The sequence below is a fragment of the Schistocerca nitens genome, chromosome 1 (assembly GCF_023898315.1).
Source record: "Schistocerca nitens isolate TAMUIC-IGC-003100 chromosome 1, iqSchNite1.1, whole genome shotgun sequence".
NCBI classification, from domain to species: Eukaryota; Metazoa; Arthropoda; class Insecta; order Orthoptera; family Acrididae; genus Schistocerca; species Schistocerca nitens.
Window position 1 is genome coordinate 243,963,049 of NC_064614.1, and position 20,533 is coordinate 243,983,581.

Consider the following 20,533-nt stretch of genomic DNA (forward strand, 5'->3'; position numbering starts at 1 on the left):
TAAATGCAAGTTATGTGATGTGAAGATAGTTCATTTCGTTGAATAGTTTCCGTCAGTGTTCTTTGTTTCAGACAGAAGTCCTATGATGTCAGCAATTCTTTACTAGGGTACCTTTTCCCGACTGCACTGTTATTTTTGTTCAAAATTATTTTTCTACCCTTTCGTTGCTACTTCCAGGTACACCGACGAAAGTAATAAGCCGCAGACGTACCTAAACACTTATTCAAGACGAACTTGCTTTTCTCAATCCTCCAATTTTAATATTACCATCCTATTTTGGTAACCGATCTATATTCAGAGTCCCTATTATTTATTCGCACTTTCACGCGATTGTGATAATAATTCATAGCTATGAAACTGCAGATAACAATATAATAGTAATAATAAAATATGGCCAATTATATTTCCCTACTTTAAGCGATACTTGAGACCTACACCTGGACCAAATAACACTATGCACTGCACTGTAGTGTTTTTACAACGCACTCGTGTTGTCGAAACGCAGCAAACTACACTACTGCCCATTAAAATTTCTACAGCAAGAAGAAGTGCAGAAGATAAACAGGTATCCATTGGACATATATACACTTCTGGAAATGGAAAAAAGAACACATTGACACCGGTGTGTCAGACCCACCATACTTGCTCCGGACACTGTGAGAGGGCTGTACAAGCAATGATCACACGCACGGCACAGCGGACACACCAGGAACCGCGGTGTTGGCCGTCGAATGGCGCTAGCTGCGCAGCATTTGTGCACCGCCGCCGTCAGTGTCAGCCAGTTTGCCGTGGCATACGGAGCTCCATCGCAGTCTTTAACACTGGTAGCATGCCGCGACAGCGTGGACGTGAACCGTATGTGCAGTTGACGGACTTTGAGCGAGGGCGTATAGTGGGCATGCGGGAGGCCGGGTGGACGTACCGCCGAATTGCTCAACACGTGGGGCGTGAGGTCTCCACAGTACATCGATGTTGTCGCCAGTGGTCGGCGGAAGGTGCACGTGCCCGTCGACCTGGGACCGGACCGCAGCGACGCACGGATGCACGCCAAGACCGTAGGATCCTACGCAGTGCCGTAGGGGACCGCACCGCCACTTCCCAGCAAATTAGGGACACTGTTGCTCCTGGGGTATCGGCGAGGACCATTCGCAACCGTCTCCATGAAGCTGGGCTACGGTCCCGCACACCGTTAGGCCGTCTTCCGCTCACGCCCCAACATCGTGCAGCCCGCCTCCAGTGGTGTCGCGACAGGCGTGAATGGAGGGACGAATGGAGACGTGTCGTCTTCAGCGATGAGAGTCGCTTCTGCCTTGGTGCCAATGATGGTCGTATGCGTGTTTGGCGCCGTGCAGGTGAGCGCCACAATCAGGACTGCATACGACCGAGGCACACAGGGCCAACACCCGGCATCATGGTGTGGGGAGCGATCTCCTACACTGGCCGTACACCACTGGTGATCGTCGAGGGGACACTGAATAGTACATCCAAACCGTCATCGAACCCATCGTTCTACCATTCCTAGACCGGCAAGGGAACTTGCTGTTCCAACAGGACAATGCACGTCCGCATGTATCCCGTGCCACCCAACGTGCTCTAGAAGGTGTAAGTCAACTATCCTGGCCAGCAAGATCTCCGGATCTGTCCCCCATTGAGCATGTTTGGGACTGGATGAAGCGTCGTCTCACGCGGTCTGCACGTCCAGCACGAACGCTGGTCCAACTGAGGCGCCAGGTGGAAATGGCATGGCAAGCCGTTCCACAGGACTACATCCAGCATCTCTACGATCGTCTCCATGGGAGAATAGCAGCCTGCATTGCTGCGAAAGGTGGATATACACTGTACTAGTGCCGACATTGTGCATGCTCTGTTGCCTGTGTCTATGTGCCTGTGGTTCTGTCAGTGTGATCATGTGATGTATCTGACCCCAGGAATGTGTCAATAAAGTTTCCCCTTCCTGGGACAATGAATTCACGGTGTTCTTATTTCAATTTCCAGGAGTGTATTATACTAGAACTGATATGTGATTACATTTTCACGCAATTTGGGTGCATAGATCCTGAGAAATCAGTACCCGAACAACCACCTCTGGCCGTAATAACGCCCTTGATACGCCTAGCCATTGAATCAAACAGAGCTTGGATGGCGTGTACAGGTACAGCTATCCCATGCAGCTTCAACACGATACCACAGTTCATCAAGAGTAGTGACTGGCGTATTGTGACGAGTCAGTTGCTCGGCCACCATTAACCAGACGTTTTCAATTGGTGAGAGATCTGGATAATGTGCTGGCCACGGCAGCAGTCGAACATTTTCTGTATCCAGAAAGGCCCGTACAGGACCTGCAACATGCGGTCGTGCATTATCATGCTGAAATGTCGGGTTTCGCAGGGATCGAATTAAGGGTAGAGCCACAGGTCGTAACACATCTGAAATGTAATGTCCACTGCACAAAGTGCCGTCAATGCGAACAAGAGGTGACCGAGACGTGTAACCAATGGCACCCCATACGATCACCCCGGGTGATACGCCAGTATGGCGATGACGAATACGCGCTTCCAATGTGCGTTCACCGCGATGTCGCCAAACACGGCTGCGACCCTCATGATGCTGTAAACAGAACCTGGATTCATCCGAAAAAATGATGTTTTGCCATTCGCGCACCCAGGTTCGTAGTTGAGTACACCATCGCAGGCGCTCCTGTCTGTGATGCAGCGTCAAGGGTAACCGCAGCCATAGTCTCCGAGCTGATAGTCCAGGCTGCTGCAAACGTCGTCGAACTGTTCGTGCAGATGGTTGTCGTCTTGCGAACGTCCACATCTGGTGACTCAGGGATGTAGACGTGGCTGCACGATCCGTTACAGCCATGCGGATAAGATGCCTGTCATCTCGACTGCTAGTGATACGAAGCCATTGGGATCCAGCACGGCGTTTTGTATTACCCTCCTGAACGCACCGATTCCATATTCTGCTAACAGTCATTGGATCTCGACCAACGCGGGCAGCAATGTCGCGATACGATAAACCGCAATCGCGATAAGTTACAATCCGACCTTTATCAAAGTCGTAAACGTGATGGTACGCATTTCTCCTCCTTACACAAGGCATCACAACAACATTTCACCAGGCAACGCCGGTAAACTGCTGTTTGTGTGTGAGAAATCGGTTGGAAACTTTCCTCATGTCAGCACGTTGTAGGTGTCGCCACCGGCGCCAACCTTGAGTGAATGCTATGAAAAGCTAATCATTTGCATATCATAGCATCTTCTTCCTGTCGATTAAATTTCGCGTCTGTAGCACGTCATCTTCGTGGTGTAGCAATTTTAATGGACAGTAGTGCACCTAAGAATTCTGGACGAAACAGCGTATGAGGGAGAGTCACTTTCTCTGCCCTGAGCGTTAGAACCAGTAGGCAGCAGACTGAAATGCAGCAATTGTAGATCGTGGAAGCTAGTGACTGTGGCAGCAATAAATGACCAGTCTGCCTCGTGGGCTACGGCTACCTGCAACGGACGAGAGCCATAGTCTGTGAGGCTTGAGCAGCAGCACTGCGGCGAAGACGGCGTACAGCAGGCTCTTCTTCCAGCGGTCCAGCCACAGCACGCAGTCCCAGCATCGGAACACGGGGCTGTACTCGTTCCTGCAACAACAACGACGTCGTTCCAGTAAGCATCCGTCTGAGTAATATTTTAACAGCTCTAACAGTAACACCAAACAAGTCCGTACACGTAGAGCCACCCTATAAAACAAAAACAGGCGGATAAACACAAATTTAAACTAGTGTATGGTAGAAGAGGGGGAAACGCTGTGAGACAATGTTACTGAGATGGCGGCTATTTTGCGTGCCGCCACTTTGAATGCAAATCATAATTTTCTAGAATGAGATTTTCACTCTGCAGCGGAGTGTGCGCTGATATGAAACTTCCTGGCTTATTAAAATTGTGTGCCGGACCGAGACTCGAACTCGGTCCGGTACACAGTTTTAACCTGCCAGGAAGTTTCATAATTTTCTAGTTCACTACCGGGAAAAAAATTAGTGCAACCTCTTATAGGTTTTCAATTCACTCAACATTTATTGTTACAACACTGCATACGGAGTACATGAAATGATTACACTTACAAACCAATAGCACTAGCGGTTCTGTGGTTCCAGGTAAGAACCCACGCTGAAACCCATATTAGTACGTGGGGTAGCCTCCAGGGGCGGTAATGCAAGCGCTGAGTCTGGGATCCAGTCGATCGTATAAATGGCGAATACTGTCCTGGGACACGTTACGCCTGCTCGAGCTGTCCACGTTGTTCTGCAATAGTATTTGGTTGACGAGATGCACGAGGCGCTTCTCGTCTCATCACATCTCATACATGCTCGATTGGAGATCATGTGGCAGGGAAGTTTCTGCTCATATTGTAGAGCACGGTGAGTTTTAGGGGCGAGCACACCTTCCTCTTGCAAGAACGGCAAAAGAACAGGTCGAACAACATTATGCATGTACCCAGCGCTGGCTAGCATCCCATCAACAAACACGAAAGGTAAACGAGGTTTGTAGCTTATCGGTCTCGATACCATGGACGTGGGGTGGGGCCAAAGTGTCTCGGACGAATGCACTCAAATGGACACTGCTAAACAGGTCTGTGTCGCCTGCGCAAACGATCATCACTTGCGTGCACGCAGAACCTGCTGACGACCACAGCGCGCCATTCCATCTTCTATGAGATCCTCTGACGGCGCCAGTCGAGACGTGTACATCTATGCCGTGGCGTGAGTGGAAGACCAGCTAGAAGTGTGTGAGGCCGTAGTCCCACTTCTAATAATCGGTTAGCAACAGTTCGTGTTGACACATCTCGGCTCACAAGCCCTCTTATTTGCACTGTAGTAGCTGTACGATCTGCACTGCTGCCCTTACAGTACGACGATCCTGGCGGGCGGCTGTGCTGCGTGGACGTCCAGAACCTCGTCTACGAGAGTGAGACCTGGTCATTAAGGAAGGCAGGATTGGGTTAAAATTGTGGACGGGGCCCGAATCAATTGCTGTTGGTTTGCCTTGCAATGTCACTCATTTATTTTAATAAATAATTTTTGAAACAAGCCAATGAGGTCGCAATGAGACTTTTACGCCACGTAACCACAGTCACAGCTGAAGGCCTTTAACACCAAACATGGCAATTATTTAAAATTTAACAAATATGTAATATACAGACAGCAAATAATTTTTGAAAACAAGCCAATGTGGTCGTAATCAGAATTTTAAAGCAAGTAACACAATCACAGCTGAAGGCCTTGAACGCCAAAATGGCAATTATAAAAAATTTAGCAAATATACTGTCAAACGGTGAATGGCATAGCAAAAGTTAATTTAAAAACATCAAACAACAGGTCACCCAACAGGTGAGACAAATTATGGTAACTTAATAATAAAATAAAACACAAGGGCAAGTGACAGATGGGTAGGTCACACCAAAACCTCTTTCGCGAATTATGAGAAAGGCAGCCAAGAGTTGCATTCAGATAACAAGGTGGTAACTTTGACTAGTGGCAGTCTAACGAGCGACTAATGATAATCTTGGTGAGGTTACCTGACATCCAACAAAACAAATGCAAGATGTAAAATTACGCCAAAGCCGGAACCGCCGGTCTGGGCTCCACCCGCAGAATACTGTGCTTACAGCGCCCGGAACAAGAAGGAATGACTACCACTGAGGTAGAAGAACGCCCTACGCGCCCTACAATCAAGAAGCTGTCAAACTTACACGCCTCACCGGACAGCGGCTACAAGATGAGGAAATGTACACTGCCGTTACATACACTAACCCCCAGGGCAGGTAATTGGGGCGTTAGCGGCCACAAGACAAAAAAATGCCGCTGGTTGAACTTAACAATGTAAGAAGCTCAAAATAGTAAATAGTAATTAGAAGCTCAGGAAGGCTAATCAGATCTGCCTTCCCCAGGTACTCCACTTGCTACTTTTCGCCTCGGTGACACTACGAGCAGCAACACGAACCAGAGTCACAGGAGAACCGCGAGATTTCACAATGGTGGAGGTTTCCCTACGCGAATTGCAATGCACTCAACTTAAACATGCAGGATCCGGTTTCGACGAGGTCGTGCACCCTCGTGACCACTGCCCTTAGGTCCGGCAGTCCATACACGCCGCCAGCGGTACCGGCGTGTTATCGCTCTGCATAGACCTCGCTGCTCCTGCGTCCCCAACCGAACTCCACACTCACACCACACGGAAGAAGCACCAGGTCGCCCCAAAGATAGGGCAGCAGAACTACATATCGATAAACGCCGCTGCTGCCACTAGCGGACAGGCAAGACTTACGAAGCCGAGTGGCGCCAGTGAACACGAGAAGAAGACAAACAACGCAACCATGCCAACTAAACGATACGGTCTGGCAGAAACCTACACAAGGCACCAACCCGAGCCGCAGCACAGCTCAGAGAGAGATAATGTTCACGTGACTTATGACAACGATCCATTTTTATCATTTATTTTCGACCTGTCGTAATGTCCGACCATCATATAGCACTCCTTTCTCTCAGGATTCGGTACAGGTATCGTATATAACTTAGTGTCACGCGCTAAGGTATCCGATCCCTTCGTTCTGTACAAAATAGAGCCTTCTAAGTCAGTGAGTCTCTGTGATATGGATGGCTGCTTGCTTCACGCGTTTGCACCACACTGAGCCATTTGCCTGTGAGCATTCCCTGCTACACGGTGGGCGCTGATGGCGCTCTGGTAGCCGTGTGGCACTACGCTATCAGTTGGTGGGCGACGTTCAAAGCATTCGTAATACATTAACTGTCCACCTGGTGGCATATGCCCTCATCGGATCCAAATCGACGTCCTATAATTCTTTTTTCTGGCACTGTATAAAATGTAAGTGACTAATCAGACTTATGGAGAATTACACGAGAGGAACTATGGTATACTTCATTCGAGAACAGCCTGATTCATTCTCCAGTTGTGAGCGATGTTTCTTCTTAACGGTTGACGTGATAGCTGACGGCGATAACGCAAGCCGAACACATTGAGATGGCCCTCATATCTGGAAGAGGAGCACCAATTTCATCACAGAGGATTTCAGTCAACTCCACCTAGTCAGAACTTCTGAAGAAATTCCGTAAAACTGGCTTTGTCGCAGGCCGAAATCTGGACGATCGAAAACGGCTACATATGAGGCAACATCAGTTGCTGTTCTGACATTACATAAGGGAAATTGGCATGACATAGCTGCTTTGAGGGTTGAAATAATTCAACAGTTGCACTTGATAATTTGTGCCTGACCGGAAATCGAACCTAGATACTCCGCTTCTCTAGAACGATTGCCTTAACCCCTTCGGCCACCCGGACACACTTGACGTCGACCACTGCTCCTTACTGATGTTGTGACCCGTTCATTTTCCCCATTGCTCGCAGCCTAGCTGTATTCCCGCAAGGGGACGAACGGTAATATGCATTCGCATTGAAATAGTCATATGTCAGTCGAGATATATGTATAAAACTATAGAGACACACACACACACACACATATATATATATATATATATATATATATATATATATATATATATATATATATATATATATATAATTGTATCAGTTAGTAAGACTTCAGAGCGGTGTACTTGCAGCATCTCGCAGGACACTTGGTTCAGCCGAGTATCAATAATGAGAATTTTGGCCGCACATAAAAGGCACCTTAACAAAATTCAAAAGTTACATCATCTCACTGAAGACAACCCAGATCGTCGTGTTTAGTTCGCACAAGTACTGTATAAGGATTAAATTAACTCCTATGTGACCAGAGAGGTAAATAAACAGAGTCACATCTACTAGTTAGATGTCAACCTTCGCTCGATGGATCAAAGGTGGTTGTCGCATCTAAAGAGACTGTTTGACGTGGATTGTGGGATCCACTTATTCTTGGGCTCTTCTTAATTCAGAGTACATCAAGAGCTGTGTTAGACGAAGACGTGCTGTCGTCGCTGCTGGCTGAAGACGAAGCACTTCTAACTTTCTTTCAGCATGATGGTACCCACCGCATTATAGGTTAGTGGTCCGGACATACCTCGATATCCAGTTTCCGCGGAGATGGATAGGTCCCAGAAGCCGGTGGAACGGCCGCCATGGTCCCCAGCTTTAAGTCCATTGGTTGCTATCTGTGGGAATATGTTAAGGGAACTGTGCACGCCCAGGACTTTTGGTGATACTTATGCTCGCATTCCGGTACATGTATTGTTCAAATTCCGGTAGGATTGGCTGAATCGGATAACAACAACCTTACACTGTCCTGGACATCCCTGCTAAGCACAACTGGGACGCCTTGGACCCAGAATTGACCAATATCCGTTTATTGGTGGTGTCTCGGTAATCACTGACCACGTTGACTATACAATATATTCGATGCCTCGTGGATTTAATGCCACAACGTATAGCCACGTCATGAAACAAAAGTCGCCATATCTGATTAAATATAGCGCGATTATTCTTCACCCAAAACCGCATCAAATTTCCGCCATTCCGGCACAGATTAATCTACACTACTGGCCATTACAAATGCTACACCAAGAAGAAATGCAGATCATAAACGGGTATTCATTGAACAAATCGGTACACAGAACAACCACCTCTGGCCGTAATAACGGCCTTGATACGCCTGCGCATTGAGTCAAACAGAGCTTGGATGACGTGTACATGTACAGCTGCCCATGCAGCTTCAACACGATACCACAGTTCATCAAGAGTAGTGACTGGCGTATTGTGACGAGCCAGTTGCTCGGCCACCATTGACTAGACGCTTTCAATTGATGAGAGACCTGGAGAATGTGCTGGCCATGGCAGCAGTCGAACATTTTCTATGCTGTAAACAGAACCTGGATTCTTCTGAAAAAATGACGTTTTGCCATTCGTGCACCCAGGTTCGTCGTTGAGTACACCATCGCAGGCGCTCCTGTCTGTGATGCAGCGTCAGGGGTAACCGCTACCATGGTCTCCGAGATGATAGTCCATGCTGCTGCAAACGTCGTCGAACTGTTCGTGCAGATGGTTGTTGTCTTGCAAACGTCGCCATCTGTTGACTCAGGGATCGAGACGTGGCTGCACGATCCGTTACAGCCATGCGGATAAGATGCTTTCATCTCGACTGCTAGTGATACGAAGCCGTTGGGATCCAGCACGGCGTTCTGTATTACCCCCCTGAACGCACCGATTCCATATTCTGCTAACAGTCATTGGATCTCGACCAACGCGAGCAGCAATGTCGCGATACGATAAACAGCAATCGCGATAAGCTACAATCCGACCTTTATCAAAGTCGGAAACGTGATGGTACGCATTTCTCCTCCTTACTCGAAGCATCACAACAACGTTTCACCAGGCAACGCCGGTCAACTGCTGTTTGTGTATGAGAAATCTGTTGGATACTTTCCTCATGTTAGCACGTTGTATGTGTCGGCACCGGCACCAACCTTGTGTGAATGCTGTGAAAAGCTAATCATTTGCATATCACAGCATCTTCTTTCTGTCGGTTAAATTTCGCGTCTGTAGCACGTCATCTTCGTGGTGTAGCAATTTTAATGGCCAGTAGTGTACATACACCGTGCGTATGTCTAGCAGTCATTCCTCGCCACGTGGCGCTGCTATCGCCTGGAAGGCTTTATGTCGATACTCGTCGGTGGTAATAATGTTCTGGCTGATAAGTGGGTAATGCCCGTTTTATAATGCTGCTTCATACGATTTTCATAAAAAATTTAGCAGAAGAGCGAAGTCTGTGAAGAAGTTGTTGGCATTGTTCCTCCTTTGTAGCGCTATTATTGGCTCGGAAGTATAATAAAGAAAACCAACGGAAAAATACTTAATAAGCTGAAAGTCTATATTTTTTCAAAGAAATACAATTTATATTAAAGACACATAAAAACAGAAGCAATCATAAACTTAAACTGGCCTAGCGCTTTACACACAAGTACGTCGGTATTAATACCATCAGAGAAAATGGCCTTTAAGTTTGCTTTAACATTTTCATTAAAGTGTGTTTGCCTTTTAAAAGATCCTTTCGTTGAGAATTTACAGGTAAAAAGAGAAATAAAATGCTTTTTAATTTCCATCCTCTAGATTCATAAAAAGTCTTAGCACTTGAGTCCGCTTCTAAAAGCTAACCTGACGTCTTGAGAGAAAATTTTAAATTTTAACTCCATCATATTCCGCCATTACTAACTGATTCGGTTTGATTGCAGTACTGTGAAAGGCTCGGGCGGTAACTAATTGCACACGCTCTTGCAGCCAAAAAAATGGAGAAAAGTATTACTTCTCCTTTAAATGTCGATTTGGAAGAAAGTGAGCGCTTAGGAAGCCTGCATCGCATATTCAAAAACAAACGTTAACGTCCTATATGTTGCGTTTTTCATGACCTTTTGTGCGTACTGAACCAAAAGGCACTCAAATCTTTTACTTCTTCTCCGTGGCCAGGAGAAGAACATTAATTTTCTATAAACGAAATTGAGTCATCAATAAATTGTGATATTATTTGATGTGAGGCAGTTACGAATTCCGAAATGATCATCCAAGCGGCAAGCTGATAAAAGAAACTACATTACTGTCCATTAAAATAGCTACACCACGAAGATGACGTGTTACAGACACGAAATTTAAACGACAGGAAGAAGATGCTGTGATATGCAAAGGATTAGCTTTTCAGAGCATTCACACAAGGTTAGCGCCAGTGGCGACACCTGCAACGTACTGACGGGAGGGAAGTTTCCAATCGATTTCTCATACACAATCAGCAGTTGACCGGCGTTGCCTGGTGAAACGTTGTTGTGATATCTCGTGTAAGGAGGTGAAATGCTTACCATCACGCTTCCGACTTTGATAAAGGTCGGATTGTAGCCTATAGCGATTGCGGTTTATGGTATCGCGACATTGCTGCCCGCGTTGGTCGAGATGCAATGACTGTTAGCAGAATATGGAATCGGCGGGTTCAGGAGGGCAATACGGAAAGCCGTGCTGGATCCCAACGGCCTCGTATCACTAGCAGTCGATATGACAGGCATCTTATCCGCATGGCTGTAACGGATCGTGCAACCACGTCTCGATCCCTGAGTCACCAGATGTGGACGTTTGCAAGAGAACATCCATCTGCACGAACAGTTCGACGACGTTTGCAGCAGCCTGGACTATCAGCTCGGAGACCATGGCTGCGGTTACCCTTGACGCTGCATCACAGACAGGAGCGCCTGCGATGGTGTACTCAACGACGAACCTGTTTGCACGAATGGCAAAACGTCATTTTTCGGATGAATCCAGGTTCTGTTTACAGCATCATGAGGGTCGCAACCGTGTTTGGCGACATCGCGGTGAACGCACATTGGAAGCGTGTATTCGTCATCGCCATACTGGCGTATCACCCGGCTTGATGGTATGGGGTGCCACTGGTTACACGTCTCGGTCTCTTCTTGTTCGCATTGACGGCACTTTGAACAGTGGACGTTACATTTCAGATGTGTTACGACCCGTGGCTCTACCCTTCATTAGATCCCTGCGAAACCCTACATTTCAGCAGGATAATGCACGACCGCATGTTGCAGGTCCTGTTCGGGCCTTTCTGGATACAGGAAATGTTCGACTGCTGCCCTGGCCAGCACATTGTCCAGGTCTCTCACCAACTGAAAACGTCTAGTCAATGGTGACCGAGCAACTGGCTCGTCACAATACGCCAGTCACTACTCTTGATGAACTGTGGTATCGTGTTGAAGCTGCATGGGATAGCTGTACCTGTACACGCCATCCACGCTCTGTTTGACTCAATGGCGAGGCGTATCAAGGGCGTTATTACGGCCAGAGGTGGTTGTTGTTGGTACTGATTTCTCAGGATCTATGCACCCAAATTGCGTGAAAATGTAACCACATGTCACTTCTAGTATAATATATTTGTCCAATGAATACCCGTTTACCAGCTGCATTTCTTCGTGGTGTAGCAATTCTAATGGCCGATAGTGTAGTTACAAGTGAACGTGCTGTCGGTGTGTAGATTGGAGAAGGCCCGCGATCTATCTGAGTTTGACCGAGGACAGATTGTGATGGCACAGAGGCTCGGCGCGAGTATTTCGGAAACTGCACAACGTGTCGGGTTCTCGAGGAGTGCTGTGATAAGTGTCTTCAACACATGGCTAAACCAAGGTGAAATCACGTCGAGACGTCGTGGAGTTGGTCAGCCACCAATCGTCATAGATGTCGAACGTCGTAGCCTGTGCAGACTGGTAAAGCATGACAAGTGGCGAACTGTGGTGGAACTAAGATCTACTTTAATTCTGGGGAGAGGACAAGTGGGTGTGAACACACAGTACACCGAGCACTCCTAACGACGGGCCTCAACAGCCATGCATGTGCCAATGTTAACGCTACGGAAATAGGAACTACCGCTGAAATGGGAACGTGGCTATCGGCATTGGACGTTAGCGCAGTGTCAGAGCGTTGCGGGGTCTGATGAATCCCGATACCTTCATCATGCCGAAGGGAGGGCGCGAAATCGTCTTCTTTCATGGGAACAGCTCTATGACACTTGCACTGCGCGCAGAGACAGGTTGGCGGCGGCTCCTCTGTTCCCTGGGGAACATTCACGTTTGCATCCGTGGGTTCAGCGGACCTCGTGCAAAGCACTATGGCGGGTAAGGAGTATCACACACTGGCTGCAGTCCACGTACACACCTCCATGACGATCATGTTTACCTAAGGCAGTAGCATTTTTCAACAAGTTAATGTGCGAAGTCACAAGGCCAGAAGTGGATGGAGTGGTTCGACGAATGCAGTACTTGCCCCCCAGCTACACAGATCTGAACCCGATCGAACACATCTGGGATGTGATTGAACGTGGCGTCAGAACTCATCGGCCCCCTCCCCGGAATTCACGGGAATGTGGGGACTCATGTGTGCAGATGTGGTACCAAATGGTTCAAATGGCTCTGAGCACTATGGGACTCAACTGCTGAGGTCATTAGTCCCCTAGAACTTAGAACTAGTTAAACCTAACTAACCTAAGAACATCACAAACATCCATGCCCGAGGCAGGATTCGAACCTGCGACCGTAGCGGTCTTGCGGTTCCAGACTGCAGCGCCTTTAACCGCACGGCCACTTCGGCCGGCGATGTGGTACCAACTCCTTCCAGCGACCTATTAGGGCCTCATTGCTTCCGTACCAACATGTATCACCGCTGTTATCTGTGCCAAAGGTGGACATACATGCTAAAAGCTAGGTGGTCATTGTGTTCTGTCAGATTAGTGTATATCATGGCCGGCCGAAGTGGCCGTGCGGTTAAAGGCGCTGCAGTCTGGAACCGCAAGACCGCTACGGTCGCAGGTTCGAATCCTGCCTTGGGCATGGATGTTTGTGATGTCCTTAGGTTAGTTAGGTTTAACTAGTTCTAAGTTCTAGGGGACTAATAACCTCAGCAGTTGAGTCCCATAGTGCTCAGAACCATTTTTTTTTTTTTTTTTTTTTTTTTTTTTTTGTATATCATGTCAACAGTTTCACCGTATGTAACGACTTGACGATAACGATGGGTATTTAAGAGGCGTGATGCGAAAACATGATAAAAATGTAATCCAGGTTTTCCGATAGTGTAATGTCTATATTCGGAGATTATACAATGATAGATGTACTTTGATTAAAAGAAAGGCAAAAATATTACAAAAAATGGCTCTGAGCACTATGGGACTTAACATCTATGGTCATCAGTCCCCTAGAACTTAGAACTACTTAAACCTAACTAACCTAAGGACAGCACACAACACCCAGCCATCACGAGGCAGAGAAAATCCCTGACCCCGCCGGGAATCGAACCCGGGAACGCGGGCGTGGGAAGCGAGAACGCTACCCCACGACCACGAGATGCGGGCAAAAATATTACAGTTTGGCGTGTCGTTGAGAATGAGATCGTTATAGACTTTTAAGAAGAGAAATTAAATCTGCCACGGTAGTTCTAAAGGAGCCACCACACTATTCAGTAAGAGTGAATTAGGAGAATCGGGAAAATCATCAGGAAGATCGGATGAATATTCCTGCCGAAGCCCTAAATCACTGCTTTGCTTTGCTCGGCATAATTCTATGAACTGAGTCACAGTATCTTCTTTCCTTCGTTTCGCATAGCTTACTGGAAAGCGTAAATTCGAAACATAATATCCACAGAAACATAAGGTGTACTAATAAACTTCCACAAACTAACAGAATGCCGTTACACTGTTGCACCTATATAGTCAGGTATAGTGCAAAACTATGTCAGAACTTGACGTTACGTATGCGTTCACGCCAAGTGAAATGAGATGTGTAAGATAAGGGAGGTAGATGGACGTGGAGGTTTCGAATTAGGCATGCTGGCATTCGTATGAAGTGGTTTACGGATGCCACAGAAATAGGAAGGTCTGTCAGGTAGCTGAGTGCTGGTTCTCGCAAATTCAATTCCTGTTTTTACAGCGCTATGTATCTCTATGTGACACGCGTATTCACAACAAAAAGATATATGCAAAGAGCCAAAAATTGGGAAAAATATTTAGTATCTAATTTAAACCAGTTTTTGTGAATATAACCACTGTGGACAGTTATTCACCTACAGGAGACGTCATGATAATTGCGAGGACAGGCATGACTACTGCTCGACTCAAAAAAAAAAAAAAAAAAAAACCCGAAGACCAAAACTGGCTGAAAGACAGAGCTTTTTAAGCTCCTAAAGAATTTGAATCCAAAGACTGAGCTTTTTAAACAAAGTTCAGCCTTTCGACTGTACACATCGTTTATTCTATTGTATGACCATAATTTCGGCCTTCTGCCATTTTCAGTTACCACAATGCGGGTTGTGATAAGATTTCTATAAATGAAGTCATCGTCGAAATATCGAATGCCGGCAGTTGTGGCCGAGCGGTTCTAGGCACGTCAGTCCGGGACCGCGCTGCTGCTACGGTCGCAGGTTCGAATCCTGCCTCGGGCATGGATTTATGTGATGTTCTTAGGTTAATTAGGTTTGTTCTAAGTCTAGGTGACAGATGACCTCAGATGTTAAGTCCCATAGTGCTCAGAGCCATTTAAACACATTTTTGAAATATCGAATAATATTATTCTGACGATGAATTCGTTTACACAAGGCTGATCATGCACAACATTGTCATGCTTGAAAATGGCCGAAGGCCGAAATTATGAATGTACAATAGAATAAACAATCTATACACTCAAATGGCGGAACTTTGGTTTAAGAAGTATAATGTGACTGTGGCGCAAAACCACATTGTTTTAGCAGACCAGTGGAGGTGCGGAAGGATGTTCACCAAACAAGGAACGTGTGAGCAGACGTGGACCCAAACCGATGTAAGAGAAACTCCTCCAGAATGTCAGAGACACATCACAGGGCAGGTTGAACGCTTCACTGGGGGGGCCGTCGGTGCACTCGACGCCTCGCATCATTTGAAAAGAGGTAGAGTCGTGACTCGTCGGACCACAATACGCGCCTTCAGTCATCCACTGTCCACTTTCTGTGTTGTTTGGCCCACTGTAGACGTGCACCCGTATGTGGAGCTGCGGTCAACGGCGTTTTCTGAAGTGCTCGATTCCAAATGTAAGTTGCATGCAGTTCCTTTCACAATCTTCAGAGTGAAACTTGTTAGAGGGACCTGCAATCTCTGACGGTAGCAACTCCTGTACGGCTTGAAACCGATTGCCATTGGCAAAGAGTGACACTCGCTCCGGTCCCTTAGAATTAGAATATTTTGACAACCACTGTTGTTATACTGTGTTACACGTGCTACAATTCTCCTGGTAGACGTTTTGAACAATCTGTGTTAGTACAAATCGGGCAACGTCAGTCGTGGCGTGGTTATGGGCACATCCAAGCACGGTAGCTCCTAAATCTAACCTCCATCTCGCGCTAATTTCATACAACTGAATGGCACCTACAATAATTTTACCGTCAAGACTTAGAGAGGGTTGGGGTTGGGTTGTTTGGGGGAGGAGACCAGACAGCGAGGTCATCGGTCTAATCTGATTAGGGAAGGACGGGAAAGGAAGTCGGCCGTGCCCTTTCAGAGGAACCATCCCGACATTTGCCTGGAGCGATTTAGGGAAATCATGGAAAACCTAAATCAGGATGGCCAGACACGGGATTGAATCGTCGTCCTCCCGAATGCGTTACGTCAGAGAGGTTCACTAACAAATTACATAATTAGAACCAACTTTTCATAGCGTTTCCTGACCTTGTTGTTTGCTGGTTCATTCCGAGCTTTCGATTACTTTCACAGCCATAATCATCAGGGCTAAATTTATTTACGTTTATATGTATTTTAATTAGTCAGCCGTTCTCCGGTTCGTGTTTGTGCCGTTGACAGATTGGCGTCGTGTATTCGGATTGTGACCTCTAGTTTTCTTAGTCCGTTCACTGGCGCCACTACGTTTGCTCGGTTGTCTGTCCATGAGTGGCAGCAGCGGCGTTTATCGATAGCGAGTACTGTGGTTCTATCTTTGGAGCGCTATCTAGTATTTCCGGGTCGTCGTGTGTCGGAGTTCGGTTGGGACGGAGGACCAGTGAGGTCTGCACAGCCCCAGGACTCGCCGGGACAGCTGGCAATACATGCACGACCACGCCAAGGACCGGATTCAGCTACTTGAAGTTGAATGGATCATTATATCCGAGTAGTGAAACTGCCACCATTGTGTGTGTGTGTCCGTCCGCCGAAGTGATATGGTAACAAGCTGTTAGTTGGCGATTCATACTGGGACGATTATTTTTGCGTTTGAACATGTTCTCTTGCATAATGTTTGTCGTTTTACGACGTCAGGAGGGCAATCCGCTCGTCTGCCTGGCATGGGTTATTCTATCGTGTATTGAGCTTCGGACGTTAGGTAAATTTTGCGAGAGTGTTCGTCTTGCGTTTAACTGTGACTGGTTTGAGTTGCCGTCCTGTTAAGTGAGTATAACACTGAGCTGCCTGTCTCACCTTACGTTTGAGGGACTTTTCCAGGTCGATACTTGGAGCACTGTCTGTGGGTCACTCCCGTTTTTATTTGGTCTGATTGTGTCAATGGTGTAAAAAAGAATATTTTGTTTAAATCATTCCTATTGCTTGTGGCCTTCAGCCGACAAATAATTTGAATTCTTCTTAATAACGCCTTCAGTCGTCAGTGTAGCTCGTGTTAATCAATTTTTTTATTTGGTTGTTCTAAAAATTATTTTGGTATTTTTAACGTGTAATTGTCTTCCTCATTTGTAATTCAGGCCTTCAGCTGTTGATCTGAAGTATTGCTTGTGACCCTCAGCTGACAAATTATTTGAATTCTTTCTTAAGAAGGCCTTCAGCCGTCTGTGTAGCTTGTGTTACAATCAATTTTTTTAATGATTGTTTAAAAATTATTTTGGTATTTTCAACCACTTGTAATTCAGGCCATCAGCTGCTAATTGTTCTGAAGTATTGCTTGTGGCCTTCAGCTGACAAGTTATTTGAATTCTTTTTTAAAAAGGCCTTCAGCCGTCAGTGTAGCGTGTGTTACAATCAATTTTTTTAAATGATTGTTTAAAAATTATTTTGGTATTTTCAACGTGTAGTTGTCTTCCTCACTTATAATTCAGACCTTCAGCTGCTAATTGTTCTGAAGTATTGCTCATGGCCTTCAGCCGACAAATAATTTGAATTCTTTCTTAATGAGGCCTTCAGCCGTTAGTGTAACTTGTGTTACAGTCAACTTTTTTTAAAAAAAAATTGTTTTTAGACAATTATTTCCTTAAATAAAGTGTATGTGTTTACTGTGCAACCAATAGTAACTGATTAGGCGCCGTCGACACCTTTTCCAATTAGTTACTTATTTGACTGTTACAGATTTCGTTAAAAATCTTTATTTGGCAAAGATCGCAAAACAGAGAACACTAATCCTTGGTTTCAAGCGTTTGAACAGTCATCTTCCGATATGAAAATTTTAATAAGATTACAAGCAAAAACTATTTTGGAATATAACAGCACTGACCATAAACAATTATGCAAAATCTGTTAAGAGTGCTTTCCAGAATACAAACATACGGCTCTTTGTCATTATAGTTCTAACATCCTTAAGGAACTGACACTGCTAATAATGTAAACACATACGGATGGGATCAAACGTCAATGGCACGAAACTACTTGCAACAAATGTATAATGAAAAACCTAATTTACACTCGTACTTACAGCACACGCATGAGAAACACCTTCTGTCGTATACGCAACGAGATACGGTCATCATGCCCGACACAGTGTCAAAGTTAACGGCATCAAAATAGCAGCCACAATGTCTGATTCTGTGTACAAAGGCTCGCAAGTACGAGTATCTCGCACAAACGTCTTTGTCGTGTGTGACATGAGATACGATCATCATGCCCGTCCACAGCGTCAGCCAACGTTAACCGGATCTAACTAGCAAACAGATTGACCTCACACCTTAACAAAACGGCCACCAGGCGGCAGTACAATGTAATGAAGGGGACTACAATAATTAAAAAAGAGAGACATATTAAAGTTGTAATTTAAAACAACTGATAACCAGTAGTTAGAGCTATAAAATATTACAGATTAGCACAACAAAAATCAATGCATCTGCGGGCAGTGGTGGGGAGCGCACACCTTGTTTGAGTCTCGCCTGATGCGCTGCTCGCGAACGAGCGCGCGTTTTTTCAATTCCGCGTCGCGGCTGTCTCAGAGTCCGACTTCTTCGACCATCGTAACTTTTTCTTACAGCCAAGCAACAATTAAATTAACTTTTCCTTTGGATCACGAACGACCGAAGACGTACGAGGTAGAACGTTTTATACGGTATGAAACCCGTCTCCCGCCACAAGATGTTCTGGTAATCCGTTTTTAGATCCTCACTACTACTGAGTACATAGAGCTGGCGAATGACCTGTACGCCGACGTTGTGCGGCACCATGCTAACGCTCTCGAGTTCCGATTCTCTGACAAACACATAAGGACTGTCGCGGTTGATCATGCTGGTTTTGGCCTCCTAACATTGCCGTTTGAGGTACCGTCGGACTTAGGGTAGCCGTCTTTAAACCTAACGGCAATGTCTTCAGTCACGTTGGTGAAACTTGGAAGACGTTCGAGACATACTGTGTCCTCAATGGTGTCCGTCAGATAAAAACTGAACTACGCAAAAACGGGCCTTCCTACTTGGTTATTATAGGCCGCAGGAGTATGGTCATGTACAGAGGGCAGCCGCGCAGCTGTTCACACTGTGGCCGGGAGGGCCATGTAAGTTCTGAATGTCTCCGACGTAGACTGGTTCAGATGCTGATCGGAGACGTCCCTCTTCTTGCGGCGGCCACTGTGTTACCTCTACCTTACGCGACTGCGGCGGTGCTGCCTGCTACGCCCTCTCTGACTCAGTCGGTACCAGCGTCGACTCCTCTCGACGACGCAATGGACCTTTTGCCTGTCCCTCGCGCACTCCTGCCGGAGACAGTACAAATGAACAATGACCGTCTGCAGGCACAGCTCTCTGTCCCGGCCCCAAGGTTGTCGATCATGGAGCTGTACCGACCTCCGCTTTTCTGCCTTCCGGCCACATGTCGGACGGTAGCCGCCCGCCATCCTACACGGAACAGCAAGGAAACGGAAGAGACAAGACCGTACCCCTTCTGATGAGTGCCTCCGTTGGATGTGCACACAGAATGACGACCCTGCCACTCATGGTACGCTGTCCTCGGACGCCCTGACACCTGACGACGCGACGTCCTTCCTCGCCTCTATCTCGAGTCAGCGTCCACCTCCAGACACCGACAGACCCCCCGCCTGCGTCTGATGCGGTTGCCTCCCCTTCTGTGTCTGTCGCGACATGAGAGCGCATCTCTGATAGTATTCCACTGAACCGGTAAATGGCAACGGACGGTGGGCAGTAAGGTTTAGTCAGCAGACCTGTCCCTGCCGACAACAACCACAGCGTTCAATGTTTACAACAGAGTTTCGCCGTTTGTCGGATATAGGGTCAAATCAGGAAGAAGGAAATCATGAAGGGCGTACCCGAAATTTTCGGACAGAAGACTTGGAGGAAAATGTGATTAACACTGTGTTTCAAAATGGTTAGAATGGCTCTGAGCACTATGGGACTTAGCATCTGAGGTCGTCAGTCCCCTAGAACTTGGAACTACTTAAACCTAACTAAACTAAGGACATCACACACATCCATGCCCGAGGCAGGATTCGTACCTGCGACCGTAGCGGTTACTGCCCTTATCACTCACAGTGTGTGCAGGGCTTACTAGCGACAGATTTTCCACGTCAGAAGCAGTTTTGTCACTGGTTTCTTGACCAGGCAACCACGATTCCAAGATTTGTGCCTTTTATCTTGTTCGCAGATGAAGCCACCTTTATGCGGAATGGTACCTTCGACTTTCATAAAAGTCATATGTGGTGCGATAGTATGCAGAACTCACGTGGTATGGTGACACCGAATCATCAGGATCTGTGAAGCCGGAATGTGTGGGCCAGAAGAATCGATGACCGTATTTTGGGTCAGTCTTTCTTCCACGTCGC

At 46.6% G+C, this 20,533-nt stretch overlaps 1 protein-coding gene across 1 annotated transcript in view; it reads right to left on the bottom strand.

The window, feature by feature from the left end:
• Positions 1-20,533, bottom strand: part of LOC126246576 (uncharacterized) — a 600,905-nt gene that overhangs the window by 69,166 nt on the left and 511,206 nt on the right. The window contains exon 4 of the mRNA XM_049948405.1: positions 3,501-3,637. Coding sequence (XP_049804362.1) covers positions 3,501-3,637 — 137 coding nt within the window. The remainder of the gene's footprint in view (positions 1-3,500; positions 3,638-20,533) is intronic.